At 52.1% G+C, this 21,314-nt stretch overlaps 1 protein-coding gene across 2 annotated transcripts in view; it reads right to left on the bottom strand.

Moving 5' to 3' along the window:
• The window catches only part of Sardh (sarcosine dehydrogenase), a 61,924-nt gene extending 44,709 nt beyond the window's left edge, over positions 1–17,215 (bottom strand). The window contains exons 1-9 of one of the 2 annotated variants that reach the window (XM_036186330.1): positions 17,080–17,215; positions 16,583–16,628; positions 13,733–14,087; positions 12,129–12,307; positions 10,780–10,959; positions 9,194–9,317; positions 8,975–9,075; positions 4,946–5,050; positions 3,840–3,969 (exon numbers count right to left, since the gene is read on the bottom strand). In XM_036186330.1, the coding sequence (XP_036042223.1) occupies positions 3,840–3,969; positions 4,946–5,050; positions 8,975–9,075; positions 9,194–9,317; positions 10,780–10,959; positions 12,129–12,307; positions 13,733–14,066 (1,153 nt within the window). In that variant the 5' untranslated portion in view covers positions 14,067–14,087; positions 16,583–16,628; positions 17,080–17,215. The remainder of the gene's footprint in view (positions 1–3,839; positions 3,970–4,945; positions 5,051–8,974; positions 9,076–9,193; positions 9,318–10,779; positions 10,960–12,128; positions 12,308–13,732; positions 14,088–16,582; positions 16,629–17,079) is intronic. The other variant, XM_036186332.1, reaches the window with a different exon arrangement.
• Positions 17,216–21,314: the final 4,099 nt, after the last annotated feature.

Genomic DNA, 21,314 nt, shown 5'->3' with positions numbered 1-21,314 from the left:
CTTGTTGAAACCTTCCATCCTTCTAACCCAGGGCAATACTGTTTCCTCCAGGGAGCCTCCATGGTGGCTCCTGTCATTGTTCCCCTAAGCACTTGACCTGTGACCTGCCAGCTCTGCCCCATGGGCCCAGATTCACATCAGGACCATTATCACTGTTCCACCAACAAGGGACCTTCCTCTGACCCAGCACAATGCTGCAAGTCCCCTCACTGAACCACCATCTTTCTGTGTTGTTGACAGCTAGACACTGAGGGCAGGGCCCCAGCCTTGCTAATGGCCATGTCCTCAGGTTTAGCAGAGGCTAGCCAGGTACTCAATATGTGCTCTTAATGAATGAATGAAAGAATGAATGATTACATTTTCTTTGCTGCCAGGGTGCCTCAGGGATCAGAGGACATTACAGTCACAGTCACGGATTCATCCCTGCTTGACTCCTCAGGCCAGTCACTCTGCCTCTCTGTGCCTTAACTTCCTCCATTGAACAATCAGAATTCTAGTACTGACTCCACAGAGCTGGGTTAGCCTTCGAACATTTGTACCCTGCCTATCACATGCTTAGCTCTGGGAGGCAGCTCTAAGCAAGACAAATTCCACCCAGCAGAGCTGATTGGACAGCAAGAAAGACAGAAACCAAAGAGCCAGATAAGCAAAAATGAGGGTGCTGCCCAGAAAGTGCCCCAAGGTAAGCCGGATGCTCCCCACAGTCTTGTATGGCACAAACTATTACGGCCCCATGTTTTTTCATAGGAGAGGAAGCTGTCTGGCTGGGATCTGCTGTGTTCCAGTCACTCAGCAAAGCTGCCCAGATCCAATCCCAGGTGCTTAGCCTCTACAGATAGAGAAGTAGCATGCCCATCCTCTCCAGAGGGTGATTAGAGCCCGACCTGCTGATGGGCATGGTATCTGAGCTGAGGGGCAACCAGTCATGGAGTAAGAGGAAGCTTTCAAACAGTAGGAAGCTGCTGCCATGTCTGAGGGCAAAGCCAAGCCACCAAGCACTTGTCCCTCAGAGGGACTCCACAGGAAGGCCAAAGGCAGACATTGTGTGGGACAACAAGAAATGGTCCTGAAGCAGGCTGTGAGAGGCCGACAGAGGGGCTTCTGGTCTGCCACTCCATACACACTGGCCAAACATGAGCTCAGCACTTCTCTCATGGTTGCACATCAGCCCTGTGTGTGTTCCAGAAGGACTAGCCATTTGAATGAGCATGCTGAGAGAGGGCTCAAAGCCAAGGCAGACCCGGATGAGCAACTGAGTATGGTGAAGATCGCAGGGATGCTACACTGGAAGCCAACGGGGAAGGGGGGGAGTTTGGTCTGCAGGGCCAATGGCCTTTTACCCTCCGAGTAGAAGGCCTCAGAGAGGGGAGGAAGGCCTGTGGTGGAGCTCAGGTGACTCTCCAGGGTCCTGTGTGAGGCTGGACTGTATGAGTGAGGGCAAGGGTAGTCATCTGGGTAGGACCAGACTGGCTGGAGAAGGTGATGGGAGCCATGTCCAGGTCTAAAAAGATAGGAGAGGGGTCCCAAGCAAATTTGTCAAAGCTGGGGATGGGCAGGTGTGGAGTACAGGGTTCCTTAGATTTTTAACACAGGCAAGACTGAGAAACTTAAGGACACTGGAGCTCCCAGCACCACGGGTGGAAGGACTTGAATCTGCCATCTCACCTTGGCTCTGAATTCTCTGCCTAGGTCTATGAGCTCTGTCTGCCCCTAACCTTCCCCAAGTCTGGGGCTGGGACAGCTCTGAATTCTGGAGGCCCAACCCTCTGAGCTGTCTGTCTACCAAAGAGAAAAGCTATCCTCCTCCAACCTTCATCCCCAAACCCACCCTCACTGCCCAAGTTGTCCTCCCAAGCAGACTTCCCTCAAAATAGGGCCCCATGAGGGAGTGACAGCTTCCAGGCTAATTAGACAAAGAGGGCCGCTGGGGACATTCATGCCCTTGGGATTCTTCCTGTGTTTCTCACCATTGGTCCCACTCTGGCTGAGCAGGAACGTGAGTCACAGCCCTCGCCCACGTCCCAGATGAGGCGTGCTCTCAGCCTGCTCACAGAGGCTAGCTGCTGACTCCATCTGGCCTCCCTGGGGCTGTACCCATCACACATACAAACACAGACTGAGCCGGCTGCTCTGTAGCCACCAAGCATGTTCAGACAGTGAGGGCTGGACTCCCCAGAAGGCCATAGCACCTTCCATCTGGTACCCTTCATCTCTCCTGAGATGGCCTGGCCACTCTGCCCTGTGGAAGACCCTTGGCCTCCTGGCCCCCTGCTGTCCCCTTTCATCTATAAGGCTTTACTACCAGTGATTGGCTTGGCTCCAGCCTGTGATTTCTCAGCCCCATGCCACCTCTGCTAACTGGTGTTCTGCCCCCACCTCCCAGGTCAAATGCTGTGGTGCTCAGGCGCTCCTAGTCCTGGACTGCTCAGCCAATGGAGCTGAAGACAGTTTCCTTTTGGGCTACCCTATATCTTTCTGAGCTTGATTCTCAAGGGACCTGAAGCAGAGGCAAAGTTCACCCTGTAGAAAGTAGGAAACACACCCCTGAGATTCTGCTGAGACCAAGTTTCTACCTTGCCATGTGTAGTCTACATCTCAGCCCAGCGCTGGCTGGCTCTGTGATGGCTGATACTGATCTTCAACTTGGCAGGATCTAAAATTACCCAGGAGGCTGGGCTTCCAACTGTGAGGAACCATCTAGATGGGATTAGCCTCGAGGCATGCCTGTGACAGATTTTTTTCTAGATTAGGTAAACTAAGGTGAGAAGACACACTCTAAAAGCCTACAGCCCTGTTCCCTGGGCAGGGGTCCTAGACTGAGCACCAGCATTTATCTCTCTGCTTCTGACTGTGGATACAATGTTACCATGTAACTCAATCTCCCCATCCAGGACTTCTCTGCCATGACCAACTGTACCTTTGAACTGTGAGCCAAAACAAGCCCTTTCTCCATTAAGTTGCTCTTGTCAGGACATTTTGCCGCAGAAATGGGAAAGGTAACTAAGACAAGTTCCTTCCTCTAGGCAGTCTGGCCCAGGTCTCCCCTGCCAGGCTGGGAACTCTCACCCAAGAAAAGGATGGGCTTTGTCAAGAATGAGGACACAGGCCCCAGGTGTGTGGAACTACGGGGCAGTTCCACACTCATCTCCAAGGTGCAGCTGCTTGAATCTCACTATCAGTGAGTTGGTCAGCATGGACCTATGTTCCAGCATGGCCTCTTTCCTAGGATTCTCCACCAGCAGCCCTGCACCCTCACTCTGGGATGGAACCCGGGGTCCCCTGTGAGCAGTAGCTACTCTGCAGATAATCTACAGGGAGAGGGCCTGGGAGCTAAACTCACTCTTCTTAGCCTCCTGGAGAACAGAGATGAGGCAGGGGGAACCCCTAGTCAGGAATCTCGCCATGCCCAGCTCATCTCTAACCCTACAGAGTTCTGGCCACCCAAGAACAGGTGTGAAGCCAATGGTTGGGGACCCTGGCCAGGGAAATGAGAATTGGGGTGCAAAGCTGGGGGCTCCACCAGGTGATCATTATGCTATAGACAGTCTGTCTTCCTGTTCTCACTCTGCCTCCCATGGTGCTAGGACAGGGTCCCACATTCCCATTTTTGCAGACAAAAACCCCATGTTCTGAGAGTGAATGGGGTCTAGAGTGTCAGTGCTGGGGTCAGAAGCCTCATGGGCTTCATGCCCAGGGATACACTGCTGCCCTCGCTAGCTTGGGTTTTCTCCTACACCAAACTAAGCCCAGGTCACATGAGACAGGTCACTCTCAGGAAGGCACTGTCACCCAAATGGACCCAAGGATGCCTCTGCTCCGGCCTCAGCCTCCCCACTCACCAGGACCACAGACTGTGGACTTGATCCCTGTCTTCTCCAGCACAGGAACACGGTTAATGGCACCTTCAATGTGCTGGGTGAACACATCCCAGTCCAGGTCAAAAAGACCAAAGGCAAATTTATCTGACACCTGCAAAGGCAGCGTGGGGAAATATGTCACACTGCCAGGAGAAAAGCGCCAGTCCCTTCCAGGCCCACCTCTGACACAGCTCCAGCCCCTAGCCAGGAAGGGCACATGACCGACCTCTGCCAGGTCAGATAAGACAGAGGACAGGACTCCCCAGTGGGCTCTCGATCCACCCACTCCCCTTCCTTCCTTGTCCCACCCACACCGAGCTTCCCTGAACTGTTTCTGTGATCTCCAGTTGGGTACCAGCCTCTAACCCATTCTCTCAAAACATATGGCACCTGCCCTTCTTGGAGCCTCTCATGGTTCCCAGTCACCTACCATAACCCCGTAAAACCCTCCATGCACCTGCCTCCCAACCATTCCCCTGTGCTAGGCCTTCTGACCTCCCTTCTGCTTTTAAGAAGGGCAAGCTGAGCCAGTCAGGGTGGCGCACACCTTTAATTCTAGCACTGGAGAGACAGAGGCAGGAGGATCTCTGAGTTCAAGGCCAGCCTGGTCTACAGAGTGAGTTCCAGGACAGCCAGGACTACACAGAGAAGCCCTTTCTCAAGAGGGGGCCAGGGCAAGCTGGACTCCCCACCTCCAGACATCTTGAGACAGGGGCTATTATCTTAGTCTCCCCAACACTTTCCAGAAATAAAGTGGCATTTGGTGCAGAATGGCCATCTAATCATTCTGTTTGTGGACATGTGGATGAGACAGTTGTGTGATTCTCTGAATTGTCCTCCAGCCCAGAGGCCCTACTGTGGCCCTGGGGAGGGGCAGGGGAGGGTTTCAGAGCGCCCATCTTTGCTGACGGCAGACCAAAGACTGCGATCTTTGAAAGCTTCACTGGAGTCTTAGCGCTGCCTCATGCTGAGGGGGCAGCGATCCCACCCTAGCTTCTGTGTACCTGAGTGCCAGCTCTCAGAAGCACTAGGGGAGGGTGGAGCCAAGCACCTCTGTTTTTCCACCATGGGACCCTTGAGTGTCTTACCTCCTCCCAAAAGATGGGGTTGGCCTCATAGCCACCCACAGACAAGGCATCCCCCTGCAGGCGGAGGTAGACAGAAGCATCATGATCTCGGACATTGGGCATGTTCTGGAAGGCAAAGCAAAGAGGCCACAGGCGTCAAGCAGGGCTGGTAGGACTTGTTCCCATGCCCTGAGATTGGTCCAGTTCTGGGTAGACCTTTGGCACATTCTCCTACAGTGGTAATGAGCCGAGAGGAGACAGGCAGAGACTGGCAGGAACCCCTTGCAACGGCCCTGTTCATTTGTGAGTGGTAATCAAAATGTCCAAGTTAAGGACTGCTTTCAGAAGCTTGGTGATGCTTTCAGTAACCAAATACTGCTTTAAAATAATAACAGTTCACTCTTCCAGGATCACCACCAGCACTAATACTCCAAAGATAAAGGAACCCTGCAGCACTATAGCACGGGATCATGGAGACCCCTGGCGGCCAGGGAAGTCCATGCTCCTGTCCCAGCAGGACGGAACCCACCTCCGTACAGACGCTCCCATAGATCCCTACAACTCTAAGAACACAGCAAGTGCTCAGCTCAGCACACACAGGTCCACCCAGCAACTCCACTGCTCCCTACCTACAGGAGTCCACCTTACTCTTAGTGGACAGTATGGCCATTTTTATCCCAACTTCTGACCTCAATTGATTCTCCCCCAGCTGCTTCAAACCCTGCTGGCTGCTTCCTCTTGAATGCAGGCTGATTGCTCTTGCTCTTCTTTGTCCCTCTGGAGCAGCAGCTGGCTAGGTGACTCCATGCTCCCCTGTCACCATCATCATCACCACAGCTACCCTGTGAGATCCTACCAGAGGCCAGGACCTTGCTCACTACACCACCTTGCTCCGCCTCAGCAAACCCCCTGCACAGTTATTATCCATGCAGCAGGAAAGGAAACAGGGCTGAGGATGTGGCTCAGTTGATAGAGTGCTTGCCAGCAAGTCTGAAATCCCGGATTTGATCCCCGGCACTGCAGGGACTAGATATGGCGGTGTATAGGATGATCAGGAGTTCCAGGTCATCCTTGGCTACAAGTGAGTTCAAAAGCAGCCTGAGCTATGAGAGAGGGAAAGGGGGAGGGAGAGGGGAAGGAGCAGAAGAGCAGGAAGGAGGAGGACAAGGAAGATGAGCAAAACCAAGAAGAGAAGGAGGAGAGAAGAGAAAGATAGCCCAGCAAGATGACTCACTGGGTACAGGAGCTTGCCACCAAGCCTGATCTCCTGAGTTTGATATCAGGTACCCACATGGTAGAACCCCATAAACTGTTCTTTACATGCACACATGCTCAGACACACACACAGACACAGACACACACACACACACACACAGACACACACACACACACACACACACACACACACACACACACACATACACAATTAATAAAAATGTAAAGAAAGAAGAGGGAACTGGGGCTCGGAATAGTGATTACACTCTTCTAGGCTAGAGATGGGAAGATGGGAAGAGCCTGGCTTCAGACCCATGGTCTGGGTTCTGTCCCTGTGCTTGGCACCTGGATAGGGCAGCCATCTCCTTGCAGAAGGAGGAGGAGGAAGAAAATGTAAGGACAAAACCATGCCTTGAGTGGGATGGGCCCATGGCCACAGGAGGTCAGAGAAGAGCTAGCTAGGATCAGGGACCTGGATGGCTCCTCAAAGCTGGGAGATCTCTTGGCCACCATAGAAGATGGGCACCCAAGCCTTGACCCCTTGCTGTAGCCAGAGCCAGATGCTGTGGAAAGACAATATCCTGTACCACTGCCAGGTCCCTGGAGCTTCCTGAGCTGACATGGGCAGGAGGACAGCTGACATGAACCCTGTGGCAGTCTCCCAGCCTTAGGATCTGCCTCAGCACAGAGTAGGACCACAGTAGTGGATGAGCAGAGTCTAAGCCCTGGTTCAGCCTCCTGTCTAGCCCCAGCATCTGGCAGGGCCAAACTCATGGAGCCCTCCACATGAAGGAATGGGGCCAGGGAACTCTCTCATCATACCAGACTGTGCCCAGCACAGTCTTTAAGCATTGGGGGCTGGTGATCCTATCATGTGCCCTTATACCTACAGGCACACAGGGACCATGAGTGACTATATAACGCCTGCAGCTGGCCTTTGACTTTGATATTCCCAGGAGGGGAATGGCCAGCTGCCATCTGTTCTATTGCTTCCCAGAAGGGGGACTTTGTCAGGCATCAGGAAAAGCTAGCTAGGACTGAGGAGTGGTGCCCCTCCGTGGATATCCTCTCTGCAGCCTCAACCCAGGGCATAGCCTCTGCCCCCCACCCCCTTTACATTACACCTTCCCAGCCTCAGCTTGGCCCTCCTGGATCCCTTCATGGTCAGAGAGTGACCCCTGGTGGCCACCTAGGGAGTGGGTTCTCCCACAGCTCTGAGCTTCAGGAGGCAATGTGGCCATTCTTCCATGCTCGCCCGATACAGTAGGTGTCTGTGAAAAGGACCTACTGTGTGTTTGGGGGAGTTGTCCCAGGATTAGTGGCAGGAACCCACCAGACACAGGTTTTTGCTATACTGTCTCCTTCATTCACGGTATGAAACAGCCAGGCTTGATATCTTGGAGGCAGGGTGAGGGAGGCAGGCCTCAGGGACAAGGCCTCTAGTATGGGGGAAAGAGGATGTTCAGGTGTCCAAGACTCTCATCACTGTTCCCTAAACAAGAGCAGTCTGGCCTCTCACACTCTCCTCACCCCACAGCCTATGGTTCAGCTCTCTGAACTGTCAATCAAAACCAAATGCCATGCTCTGTGTGATGAACCTTCTCTATCACCCTCAAACCCCTACTTAAGTATGATCTCCTCCTTCTCCAGGTAGCCCCAAAAGATCAAACTGGTCCTCCAATCTTGGTTCGAGATGTCAGGCAGCCTGTGCCCAGCCACATTTGATCGGCCTAAGGGAAGTCAGTTGAGTGTCTTTGGGTATGGTCCACTGGGACAGAATCTACCTTGCACTAATTTCAGAGCCCTGGAACCTCTTGGAAGGTCCCTTCCAGAATCCTTTATAGCTTCTTCAGGGGTTGCTCCTTTGCTTGTCTACAGGATCCCCCTTTTCTTTTCATGCAAAAACTGGATCGTTCTCTGTTTTAACCCCACCTTCTGGAGTAGAAACATGAAGTTCCTCCAGTCAGGGTTGGCTGGAGAGAGTGTTAGATTCCCATTGTAAAGAAGAATTAGCAAGCAGATGGATGATGGGAGAATTGGAGAAGGGAAAGGTAAATGGGAGAAGGAGGGAGGGATCATGATGGATGGATGCTAAGTAGATAGGTAAAGAGCTGGGTAGATGGAAGAAGACACTGAGGAAGAATGATGGGTGGGGTATCAAAAAGGATAGAAGGAAAGGAATAAATGGAGAGATAAATAGATGGGAGAGGAATCAATAAGAGGATAAAGGTATGGAAAGAGAAGAATGGATGCACGGGGCATACGGGGAAGAAAGGGGAGAGGAGGGTGGATGGGGGATCCAGGGAGGAGAAAAAGGAGAGGATGGATGCAGTGGGTTTAGGAGTGATGGAGGAGGTGGAGAGAAAGATGGGCTCAGAAGGTTGGTGGAGGAAAGCAGGATGGTCAGTGACAAGGTGTCAGAAAACTACTGGCCACCAGCATAGAAAAGAAGAGCTGAGTAGGACAAGCAGGAGGCATTTTACTTCAGGTGGCTGCAGGTACACCAGGTCTGGGCTTCCCTCAGCAGAGGCTTTCAGAGAGGTACTGAGTGCCAGGAACCAGTGTCCTCTGAGACAGGCACAGTCATGGAACAAAGCCCTGGCTCCCAAACTAGAGATATCAAGAAGCTGGGCCCTGATGTCCAAGGTAGCCCATACCATCAAATTCACTGTACCAACTCCTGTAAGTCTGCTAGCACCCAAAGGTCTCCATTGCACAGGAGAGGTGCCTAAGCCTGAGGACCGTGCCATTTGTCTGTGCCCAGGTTGGGTCTTAGAGCAAAGTCCTTGACCTCATCTGTCCTCTCACTGCAGATAACCTGGTGCCATTGCTTACCTGGATCCCCTCAATGCGCTCAGTGACAACGTAAGCGTGGTGCATGGCCACCAGGGGGACCTTCACTCCAGCCATCTGACCCACGGTGCTTGCCCACACTCCTGGGGACAGAATGGAGAGCAACTCAGGACATTCCTCAGCATTCTTGCCTGTCCTGACTTCCCACCCCAGAAAGAGGTAGGACCAGAGCTGGGGGGAGTCAGAGGAACATCATTCCACCTGCACAGTTGACCACGCAGGGTGTCTGGATGGAGCCATGCTCTGTCTCCACCGCTGCTACCCGCCGCACTCCGAAGTCATCTGTCCGCACACGGATGCCAGTCACTGGGCAGTTTTCAATGACCTGAGGTGGAGAAAACCAGCACCTAAAACCATGTGGAGCTTTCTGAAGACCTGACCTCCATCCCCGACCTACTGAATGGAACCAGGCGATGCTGCTTCTGTGAGGGACACTTCCTCATTATATTTCCCTCATTTGATCAGAGAGATGGAAGCCACATCACAAGAAAGCAGAACCCACTTCTTTCCTTACTTCGAAAACTTGTACAGATGTGGGAGTGGTGTGGGAGGGGTGAGGGAGGGGTATGGGAGTGGTGTGGGAGGGGTGTAGGAGGGGTGAGGGCACTCACTCAGAAGAGGAGAAGATGGCTGACTGTTTTTCATTAAGATTCATTTGAGGAATGGAAAAATGTTTAAACATCACTTTGTTTTTTTGTTTTTGTTTTTGTTTTTGTTTTCAGTCATGAAATGATGTTTCTGTTTATGCCTTCATGGAAACAGAGAGAAACACACTAAAATGCCCACAGTTCTGCCAGACATTTTTTTTTACTTCCTTTTTGTTTCCTACTTGTCTTTTTGTGTGTGCATGTGTTATATGTGGTGTCTGTGTGTATATGGGTGTGTACAGGTGCACACACTGTGCTGGTTAGTTTTAACTGTCAATTAGGAACACCTAGAATCACCTTGGAAGAGTCTTAACTGAGAAGTATCTAGATCAGGTTGGCTATGGACGTGTCTGTGGAGAACTGTCTTGACTGCTAACTGACCCAGCCCACTGTAGGCAGCACCATTCCCTATGCTAGGCCTGGACTGCATGAGAGAAGAAAGATAGCTGGGCAAGTAGGTAACATGGGTGCATGCGTCTCTCTCTGCTCTTGACTGTGGGCTATGATGTGGCTAACTGCTTGAGTTCCTACCGTACTCCTCAATGACAGACTATAACCTGGTTGTAAGCCCAGTTAACACTTGCCTCCCCTAAGTTATTTGTTGTCAGGGTGTTTTATCACAACCATAAACATGAAAGTGGGACATGCAGGCACATCTGGAGGCCAGAGGACATGGGTGCCCTCCTCTGTCACTCTCTGCCTCCTTCCCTTGGGACAGGAAGCTCAGCAATCTTCCTAACTACCTTCCACAGCACTTAGGTTAAAGCCACCAACCACATGAGAGTTGGAGATACAAATGAGGGCCTCATACTTGTACATCAAGTACTTTGATCCAGTGAGCCATATCCCCCAGACCCTGTTTATCATTTTTTAAGTTTTCTACAATAAGTGTAGGGTTGAGGCAAATGAAGACAAAATGATAAGAATGGATCCAGAGTTTTCCTCTGTGACAGAGTAGGATTCTTGAGTGAAGGGATGGGAATGCAGATATCTGAACAGAATGGACCCAAAGGCTAAGCGGTCCCAACTGGCCCAGGACCACATATCAGGCCAAGGATGGAGCCTGTTCTCAGGCCTCAGGATTTGCAGGGAAAGTGGATGGGCTCAAAGCAAAGACTCAGAGTTGGTAGTGGTGGGTACCTTAGCTCCTCGAGCCACTGCCGCCCGGGTAAGGGTGGTGCAGGTGCCAGCGGGGTCCATGGTACCATCCTGTGGCACATACAGGGTCCCATAGAGGTCGTCCACATTCATCAGTGGATACAGATCCTTGGTCTCTGCTGGGCTCAGCACGTGGGACTCTACACCATAGGCCTTGCCTAACTAGAGGGACCGAGAAGAACGTATCTGAGCCCATGGAAAGCAGGTCTTCAGGCCACTCACCCAACCCGGGCCCCAGGTCCAACCCCGACCCTGCCACCTCTAGAAGTCTGAGCAGGTCTCCATGCCCAGAGAACCTCTTGGGTCTGCTCTAGCAAGAGGGTGAAGGGGTGGAGCCAGTGCAGAGGCAGGGTCTGGAGCCACAAAGCTCCAGTGCAGCTTTGTGATGGGGTTGGAGGGACCAAACAGCCACTCCCAGAAATGGGCTGACAGAAATTTGTGCAGTTGATTAAGAACTTAGACAAGAATGAGCTACAAATTGCTTAGTGTGTCATAATAAAATTAAAATGACCCTCAGTCTCATAGTTTGGGTCTGAGGATTAAGTTTCCAGGTTTTTCTCCAAGAAACACCAACATGATCCTGCCTTGGTGGCACTGTCAAACAGATCATGTCTCATATTTAACTGGACCAAGGGCAGCCAATCAAGTGGAGGTGATGACCTATTTAGCAGGGTTCCACCTGACTAGTGATGAGATTCTCTAACAATATGTTTTTTGTTTTGTTTTGTTTTTTTGTTTTGTTTTGTTTTTGTTGTTGTTTTAGACAGCGTCTTGTGTAGCCCAGGCTGGTCACAAACTATATAGTCAAGGATGACCTTAAACTCCTGATCTTTCTGATGGAGTAAGAGGCATGCACCACTATGCCAGGCTTCGAATAACTTCACAGGTAAAACTCAGTAACTCTGAATAGGTCTAAATTCAAGGTCAAAGAGCAGGTGAGCCACCACATCGTTTTATTCAGAGTTGTGGGTGAAACCCAGGGCTTTGTGCACACACTAAGCAAGCACTCTACCAACTGAGCCCATCCTCCACACTCCCTGGGAATTTTGAATGAAGAGGGTAGCCATGCCTCTCCATCCAAGTAGCCTAGCCAGCAAAGAGCAGCCATAGGGTTTGAACCCAGATCTGTAGGCCCTTGTTTCCAGTGCCAAGGGATTATTGCATGCACTTTCTGCTGGGGCCTCCTCCACCTCACTGTACTCCCACAAACAATACAGCATCTATGTGAGCTTCCAAAAGGCACAGACCCCACCTTTCACCCTAGGGAATATGGTCACTGACCTGAGCCCCCTGCAGAGAGCATGCCCAGCTCTCCCTAGGAGCATACCCACCGACATGAGCCTCTTGTACTCATCCAGGCGCTGCCGGTTAGAGGCAATGAAGAGGCCACCATTCTGGATCCAGCCTGTATGCATCCCAGTCTCCTCCTCCAGATCATGGCTCACCACTTGCCTTGTATGGGCCAGAAGCTCTACCTCCACGTCACTGGGCCGCAGCTGCCACAATAAGCCTGGCAAGAACAGGGCACCATCAGTCCCCTGCCAGGTGCCATCACACCCACTTCTTCCAGCCAAATAATGGGCAGCAATGGGGAGCCCAGAAAGGTTGAGTGGGACATAGCCTGCCACAGTTGGAGGTTAGGGCTGTTCTCCAGCTCCAAGTGACAAGATCAAGGGCTTCCATTAACAAGTGCCATCTATGTGCCAGACCTGGTACAGAGTCTAGTCTAGGGCAACCTCAAGAATCCTCAGCAGCTTTTGAGAGGCCTAGGCTAGCCTCAAACTGCTGTGTGGCCAAGAATGAACTTCATTCTTCCTCTTCCTGTCTCGATAGGCCTAGGCCACTAATTCTGACCTTGAGAGGTTATAGATAAAATTCATAGGCACCAAATAGTTGAGTTCAAAGTCACAGAGCAGGTAAATGTGAGACAGAAAACTGACTGGACCCAGATATCCCAATCTTCTTAGGATTGCTACTTTCAACAGCAGAGACTGAGTGGTCGAGGCCAGAAACGAGACTGGTGTGACATGGAGGGGCAGAGCTCGACAGCCCGGCTGGACCTGGCCTTGGGAGAGCACTGGATCTCAACCTTCCAAACGCTGTGACCCTTTAGTACAGCTCCTCATGATGTGGTGCCCCAACCACAAAATTATTTCACTGTTACTTCTTAACTGTAATTTCACTACTGTTATGAATCATAATGTAGATAAAAGGCCCCCCCAAAGGGATCCCAACCAATAGGCTGAGAAGTGCTGACTTAGAGGCAATACACTATATGCTGCCAGACTGTATCAGCCCTCCATGCTCAAGTTCAGCGGCCTCATGAGAGCAGCTGAGGTACAAGTACTCACACCACATCTAATTGGCTGCTGTGCACCAGGGCTGGGGACTGGGGCTGGAGAGATGGCTCAGAGGTTAAGAGCACTGACTGCTCTTCCAGAGGATCCAGGTTAAATTCCCAGCACCCACATTGCAGCTCACAACTGTCTATGACTCCAGTCCCAGGGGATCTGGTACACTCACTCAAATATGCATGTAGGCAAAACACTAATACATATAAAATAAAAATAAATTATTTTTTAAAAAGGAGTTGAGGACATGCAAACCATGGGTGCTTAATGGTTGTGCACAAAGTCAGTTAGGAGAGTTCCACAGAAGGTGCAGTTCCTATCACACTGGTCCATCCATCCTCCAGTAGGCATGCCTCTACCTGTGGCTTTTTCTGGGGAAGGGGCTTTTGCTCTTGGTACAGACAGTTGCCTGGACCTAGCTTCGCCCTAACCAGCGGGCCACAGACAGAATGGTGCCTACCATTCTCCCTATCACAGCTCTTTGGAGAAGCAAGTCTGGCTGGCCTTCCACCCCAACCATACATCTTTGCTCTCTGACTCTGTTGCTCCTCCCAGACTGACCCCCGTGGAGTCCATCTACCCACCTGCTGTGTGCCAGGTGGTCCCGGAGGTCAGCCGCTCTCTCTCCAGAAGCACCACTTGGCTTACACCCAGCTTGGCCAAGTGGTACAGGGTCTGGCAGCCCAAGCTGCCCCCACCAATGACCACAACATCAGCTGTGCTCGGCAAAGGCTGGCTTGGTCCTCGAGGCACCGCCGAGGAACCTTGTGCCTCCTCCTTCAGGGTCCGCTGGTACGGGACATTCTTCTCGGTGGTGGACCGGGCCTCCCTGGCTAGGGGCTGTAGACCCAGGTTCCGAGCAGATCTCCCTCGAGAGCAGGTGGCAGCTACACGCAGGGCTTGGCTCAGCAAAGCCATGGGGACTTAGGGCTTCTGTACCTTAGGGAGCCAACGAAAGAGTCAGCTGGATGGGGTGCAGTGCAGACACGGGAGGGGCTGGACTAAGTGCGTGTCCATGTAACCCGGGCTCCCATACTGCATCCAAGGCCTTTCTGCTGCTTCTCTGTGATAGGTATTCACTCGCTCATCCACGCACCCATTCACTCACTCATCCACTCACCCATTCACTCACTCATTCACTCACTCATTTACTCACTCATCCACTCACCCATTCACTCGCTCATTCACTCACTCACCCATTCACTCACTCATTTACTCACTCACTCACTCACCCATTCACTCACTCATTCACTCACTCACCCATTCACTCACTCATTCACTCGCTCATCCACTCACCCATTCACTCACTCATCCACTCACCCATTCACTCACTCATCTACTCACTCATCCACTCACTCATCCACTCACTCATCCCACTCACTCATCCACTCACTCATTCACTCACTCATTCACTCACTCACTCGCCTATTCACTCACTCATCCACTCATCCATTCACTCACCCACTCACTCACTCATTCACTCACCTACTCACTCACTCATTCACTCACTCACTCACCCATTCACTCACTCATTCATTCATTCACTCACTCACTCATTCACTCACCCATTCACTCACCCACTCACTCACCCATTCACTCACTCACTCACTCACCCATTCACTCACTCACTCACTCACTCACTCACTCATTCACTCACCCATTCACTCACTCATTTACTCACTCACTCACTCACCCATTCACTCACTCATTCACTCACTCACTCACCCATTCACTCACTCATTCACTTACTCACTCACTCACCCATTCACTCACCCACTCATTCATTCACTCACCTATTCACTCACTCTTTCATTAACTCACTCACCCATTCACTCACTCATTCATTCACCCATTCACTCACTCATTCATTCACCCATTCACTCATTCACTCACCCATTCACTCATTCACTCACCCACTCATTCAGCATTGATGTATCAAGGGGTGGATTACAGCAGGCTCTAGCTGGGCTCCGAGGAGACAGCTCTGGGTAGGGTGTGGATGTCAGAGAAGTGGGGTTGACACAGCTGGCAGATATCCCAAATGAGGCCTAAGGAAGGGGGTTATCTAGAGAGGAAGGGCACATGAGGACTGTTGTGGAATATTCCTTTACACTGTGTGGGCTAGGCATAAGAAAGGCGCTCAGAGGATCACTGACTGTCCTCACAGGAGCATTAGGGACCAGAAGGCATGATATAAAGATGAGAACATCCAGGGCCTAGTGAGAGTTTATCTGAGCTTCCTGGGCATGTTGAGGTCCCTGTCCTGGTCTGAGCTAGAGGACAGCCCTAGAACTGCTGGACAAAGGTTGTGAGGAAAAACCACAGCCCCAGGGGAGCACTAACAGGAATGTGTGAGGTCACCTGCACATAGGGAGAGCCAGGCAGAGGTGGGTAGCTACGTGGAGGAGGCAGTAGGGCAATAGCCCCAAACTAGTGCTGGCAATACACCCAGATAAGTCCCTAGTACAACCCCCCAGGACAGTCCCCACTGAACCCCACATAAGCCATTGCTCCTTCAGTGGCTCCCAACAGAAGCTCCCAATAGAGGTTGTGGTGTCTAGACCTCCCCGCTCCCCAGCCGCCCTGGCATCTAGATTTCAGATGGGACTCAGATCCTGGCTTAAGAGGACTCACTTCTCTCTGTCCCATCCAGTCTTTCCGACTAACCTTAAGGGCTCATTAAAAGCCTTTCCTTCAGGAAGCCTCCCTGCACCTCCCTATCCACCAAAATGTAATAATAAGAGTGTACCAAGAATAGTGGTACCCAGGGCATCTCCTGAGGAGTGGATCCCTGTCCAGCACAGCAAAGGAAGGATGCCCCCAAGGTGTTTCTCATACTTTTTCCTGGGATGAGCAGGAAAAGCAAAGGCTTTGGCTGTGACCCAGAGTGCTGGAGTGAGTGGAGCCAGCTTCCTTATATTAGTGGCCGGTTAACTGAGAAAGTCACTTCCATCATCAGGTGTGGGTGACAGGCTCTGTGCATTCACTCACTCCCACAGAATGACCTGAGGCTCATGACTTGTCTCTACTTCATGGGGAAGAGACCGAGGCAACGAAAGGGTAGCCGAGGTCACAGGCCTCTGTGCGGCTGCACTGAGCAAAGGGCATTATGGTCCAAAAGCCAAGTGAAGTGTTCCCGATGTGGAACCCACTGTGGCACCATATCCCATCTGTGAGCACTCCTGAGCCCTCACCGGACACAGCAGGAGATAGAGTGGGTCAGAGCCAAGCCGCCCACCTCAGCACCCCATTCCAAGGGCAGGGCCCAGCAGTCTATGCTGACAGGCCTCCGGGGTGGGGAGTGGTTGGATTTGCAGGCAGGAGCTGTCCTTGGCCTTACAACTTCTCAGGTCATTCCCATCCCTACAGTGACAGCTGCCAGTCTCTGTGGCATCCGTGAAAAGACATTCCCCTTGGCAGGAGTCTATACATACCTTCGGCTTTGAATGTCTTTAGTTTTCCAGAAGCTCCTGAGAGGTCCTAGCAAGGGAAAGTCAGCATGATATGAACCCAATCGAGGCTCTTGCAAGGCCTCCACCTTAGGACACCACACCAGGCACCACACACCTGCCAGAGGCACCTCCTTCCTCTCCAGAGTGCCAGTGCCGCTGGCCTGGGGAGCTGCCACATGCCCCTTCCCTGCCAGCCCAGCCAGTCACAGCAGGGGCGGGGGTGGGGCAGCCAGGCCCCCAGCCTGCTCCTCCTTCAGAACAGCTGTTTCATTAACCTGACCTTTGGCCCCCTCAGCTTCCTAAGGACCAGGGCACAGGACACATGGAGTGAGAGCTCAGTCGCAGGCCTGAGGTCTCAGACACAGGGCCCTCTTTGAAGGCTGCAACAGGGTAGAAGGGGGGCGGGGCAAGGCACTCTGCAGAACCCTCCCATAAGGGATCCCCCTCCTGCAACCCCATGTCACCCATGGTCTTCCCACCTAGTCCATGATCCCTTCTGTCAGAGGCAGGGAGAAGTCCCAGCTAGCCAGCAGTTCCAACCCTGCCCATGAAGGGGCTGCCAGGATACTGCCCCTCCCTTCTTTCCCAAGCTGCATCTGGGTCTAGCTGAACAGGGCCACCCACTCCCTTGCTGCTGGCCCAATGTCTCTGCCTACAGCTGGGGCAGGAATGCACCTCCCACTACCCCAGCTTCCTGGCCAGCCCCGCTGGGGCAGCTGCCAAGTGGGCAGTTCTCCTGGCTGGCCAGCAGAGCAGGGCTGTGAAGCCTGAGACTAGCTCTCACGTGACCGCCTCTTCTCACGTTTCCTTCCTCAGGAGTCTCCCCATATTGCTGTGGTGACCCCCGGCATTCTGTCTTCCCATGCTTGCCCACCCTGGTTCCCCATGCCCTGAATGAGCTGGCTGCATGGGCAGATCACCCTTCCTTGCCCTGAGGCCCCTGGTGAGGTCATCTTGGCACAAGTGTGTGTCTCCAAGCCAAGCTTGCTCACTCCTGGGACCAGACAGAAAGTTCACTGTCCAAGGAAGCCAGCAAGGAGTCTGAGCTCACACCACAGGGGCTGCCCCCGCATCCTGTTCTCCAGATCCCTCGCTGCTTCAGATTCCTACCTCTCTCTGACTTCTGGGAATACCTGAGTCCACAGGCCGGGGAAGGAGTCAAGCAGCTGCCCACAGTCTGCCTGTACCCAGGACATTGTATCCATTCCAGGCGGAAGTAGATGCCTCTGTGAATCCAGGAAGAACCAGTTATGTTTTGAAACCTCTGGATGTCCAAAGAATGGAAAGAGGTTCTGGGACCAGATGGCCCCCACTTCTGCCCCAGCTGGGGTAGAAGGACAGAGATTTTGTGTATAACCCTACTCACCACATTGTAGTGTCCCATCAGGAAGGGACAGGGGTATTGGGTGCTAGAATTCACACCCAGATACTTGCACCCAGGCCTGGCTTAGAGGGGCTTGGGAAACAGGAAACAAAATTGAGGGGAGAGGCCCCACATGACTGACTGAAGAGCTGCTTTGCAGCTGGCCGAAGTGGGACCTTTCAGAGGAGGTGGCAGGGACTCTGACTGGCCTCTGTTGCCACAGGTCTCCGTGTACGCCTTGAGGGCCAGCTGGGTCCTGGTCCCACCAGCTTGAGGCTTCTCTGGAACAATGTGGGATCCTGAGACAGGGAGGGGAGCTACCTGGCCCCTCCAGATGCAGCCTGTCCCAACAAACTGAGGTCAAGCTATGCTCACTAGACAGGGTGACAGGCTGAGTAGAGAGAAGGAAGCAGGAACATGGCTTTTTCTGAGTCCCAGTCTCAGTGGTGTGTGAGGGAGGGACACCTGGTTAATCCAGCCCTGGCAGTGGCTAGGCCAGGCTCACACTCTGAGACAGACACTGGCAGTTTCACAGTTGTCCTGAGGCAAGAGGACAGCACAGTCTCCTGGACTTTGGATAGGGGTGGTGGCTGAAGCCTGGGCCCGGTGGCTGGTCAGCACTGTAGGAGTGTTGTTGACCCTAGCACATCACTCTGCTCAGGTCAAGGAGAGGCGGGAGGCTGTGTCCCCGAGGGCTTGGAGGGCACAGCTCACATCCAGGGACTCGAGGGCAGGGCCCTGATGACACTTGCACAAATGTAGGCTCCCTTCCCCCGCACCACACAGGCAGAAGTGGCACGTCCCACCCCCACATCTCATTCCACTGTACCCCACCCGACACCACGCTGTCAATTTCACAGCAGTCTTGGAAATTTCTCTGAGTATTTTGACTCTCCTGGTGTGTGTGAGGGGCATGGTAAGACCAAATGGCAGCTCTGTGGGTAGAAAAGGGAAAGGTTTATTCCAAACTGCCAAAGCTGTCTTGGGGAAAGTAGAGAGAAGCAAGAGGGGAAAATCTCGAAGGTAATAAGAATGGGTATCTGGGAGAAGGGAGCCTATGAGCTGGAGGGGGCCCTTGAGGTGTACAACAAGGATTTGTGAGTAGGGCCAGAAGGAGCCTGGAGGCTAGAATGGACTTTGATAAGCTGATAGGCACCACAGGCCCATGTTAATGGGAGAACTGTACGTCCCTTTAGCCAGAGATGAGGGGAAGGACTCCTTTTGGTAAGTGGGAAGCAGTTTCACAAGTTCCTGGAGAATGCTGGCTTTTATCCAGCAGAAATCCTCCTAGACGCCACGCTGAGCTCATCTCTAGCCATTTGGACTGCATTTTGAAGTTTGGGGAGTCGGAGTTCCCTTTGGATCTGACACTAGCACACTGAAGGAGACCACATACAAGCAGGGGTCATCATTGATCCCATTCTCTAGGGAGGGGTTATCTCCAGGCTATGACCCTTCCAAGTTGCCCAAAATCAAACAAGAGCTGTGGCAGACTGGCCTCCCTTGCCCTCAAGACCCCAAGACCATTCCTTCTAACTCAGCTGGGTTCCCACTGCTGGCCAGCCTTCCAGGGCAGAAGGGTTGCGGGCCACCCCTACCTAGTTGAAGTCCCCTAGCAGGGAGGCGTTGGAGGGAGGGTCTCCTGCCAAGCTCCACATGTGGCCCTGGAAGAGTCCAGAGCAGAGAGAAAAAGGAGTAGACTGAACATGGCCAGCAGACTGGACCTGGCCATTAGAGAAGCAGAAACACACAGAGAGGAGGACACAGCAGAGCTATCTGGGGAATGAGTAGCTGGGGAGAGGGAAGCCCAGGAGCTGGAGGGAGTTAGGGTGGGAAGAAGATAAGGAGAGCTCGGATGCTAGCATGGACTTTGAAATATGTAATTGGTACTTGTGATACTGAGGGAGTCTGGCAGCCAGTATGAGCTTTGAGATGCTAATGGGCACCAAAATGGCTTTTGAAATTTGGGGAAAAAGAGTCTCCTTTGGACCCGACAAGGAACAGGTGCTCAGCTGCAGTCACCCTGGGCAGTGTTGGTGTGGAGGCCTGACAGGGACCAGTCAGAATGCATCTGTATTTTCAATCTCTCAGAGGTGATAGGAATAGCCTGTCCCTGTAGAGATGAGAAAATTGAGGCAGGACCCTGTTATTTATTAAGCAGCACAATGTTCTTCACTAAGCAGCGCTGTTCACCGTGTGAGAAAAGCCACGTGGTACAATAAAACCCACTAAAAGTTTATTAAGGGAAAGAAACAGAAAGGGGTGCTTAAGCCTATGGAAAGATGGTGTAGGAAGGAGGGATGAGTGAGACCCACTTTTATAGGTTCCCCCACACATGCACATATGGGCTTATATAGCTACGCCATGCATACACATAGATTACATGATCACACTGTGTGCAAATTATAAGATCATGCAATGCACAGATTATGTAGGATGGATGTAAGGCCCTGGGATGACTAAGCATCTTGCCAGCACATGCATGGTCATGGGGAGGTGGCTAGGAATTCTAACAAACACAGCTCTGGGGTGCCAGATGGCCACAAGCCACTGATAATTCTAGAACATTGTTAGAGTCATTGTTCATACCCCCAATATTTAAATTTTCCAAGAAAAACATAGAGAAAAGGGGCTGGAGGGCAGCACAGTCTGCAAAGTGCCCCTGCACAAGCCCAAGTCTGAACCCCAAAATCCATGTTTTAAAAAAAAGGCCAGGTGCAATGACACATTCTTGTAATTCCAGCATAAGCCCGAGAGTTTGATCCCCAATATCCATGTAAAACAAAACAAAACAAAACAAAACACCAAGAAACCAGGCGCAGTGGCGCATGCTTGTAATCCCAGCACCGTGGAGGTAGTGATGACAGGAGGTTGCTAGCCAGTCTGCCTCACCTATTTGGTGAGTTCCAGGCCAATGAGAGCCTGCCTCAGAAAACAAGGATGCAGGGTAAATCTGGTGTTGGTGAAAGGACCAAGCAGATGCCCTAACAGGCTGCTCAGTCTTCTCTCAGAGATCAGGCCTCAATTTCGGTTTCCTGAGACTTGAGCAAGCAGTTTCTGGGAGGGCCATGAACAAAAGACATAGTCCTGGCAGTAGCTCCCTTTCTGCACGTACTCTGACTGCTCAAGGTTCAGCCAGTTGTTTACTGTCTGGGACCCCTCACCAACTTAGAGCTACGTGCATGGGTCAATGTGAGCATGCTAGGCCAGCCTGCCTACATAGCAGCTCAAGGACAAAGCCTGGGTCTTGTCCAGGCCTGCCCAAAAATGATAACTGTAACCCCCAACCAGTAAATTCAAAGATTATACACTCTCACCCAATCGTATGATGCCAAGGCTTGTACCACCCTG

Source organism: Onychomys torridus, chromosome 4 (genome assembly GCF_903995425.1).
Source record: "Onychomys torridus chromosome 4, mOncTor1.1, whole genome shotgun sequence".
Taxonomy (NCBI): domain Eukaryota; kingdom Metazoa; phylum Chordata; class Mammalia; order Rodentia; family Cricetidae; genus Onychomys; species Onychomys torridus.
This window is presented reverse-complemented; position numbering and strand designations above follow the sequence as displayed.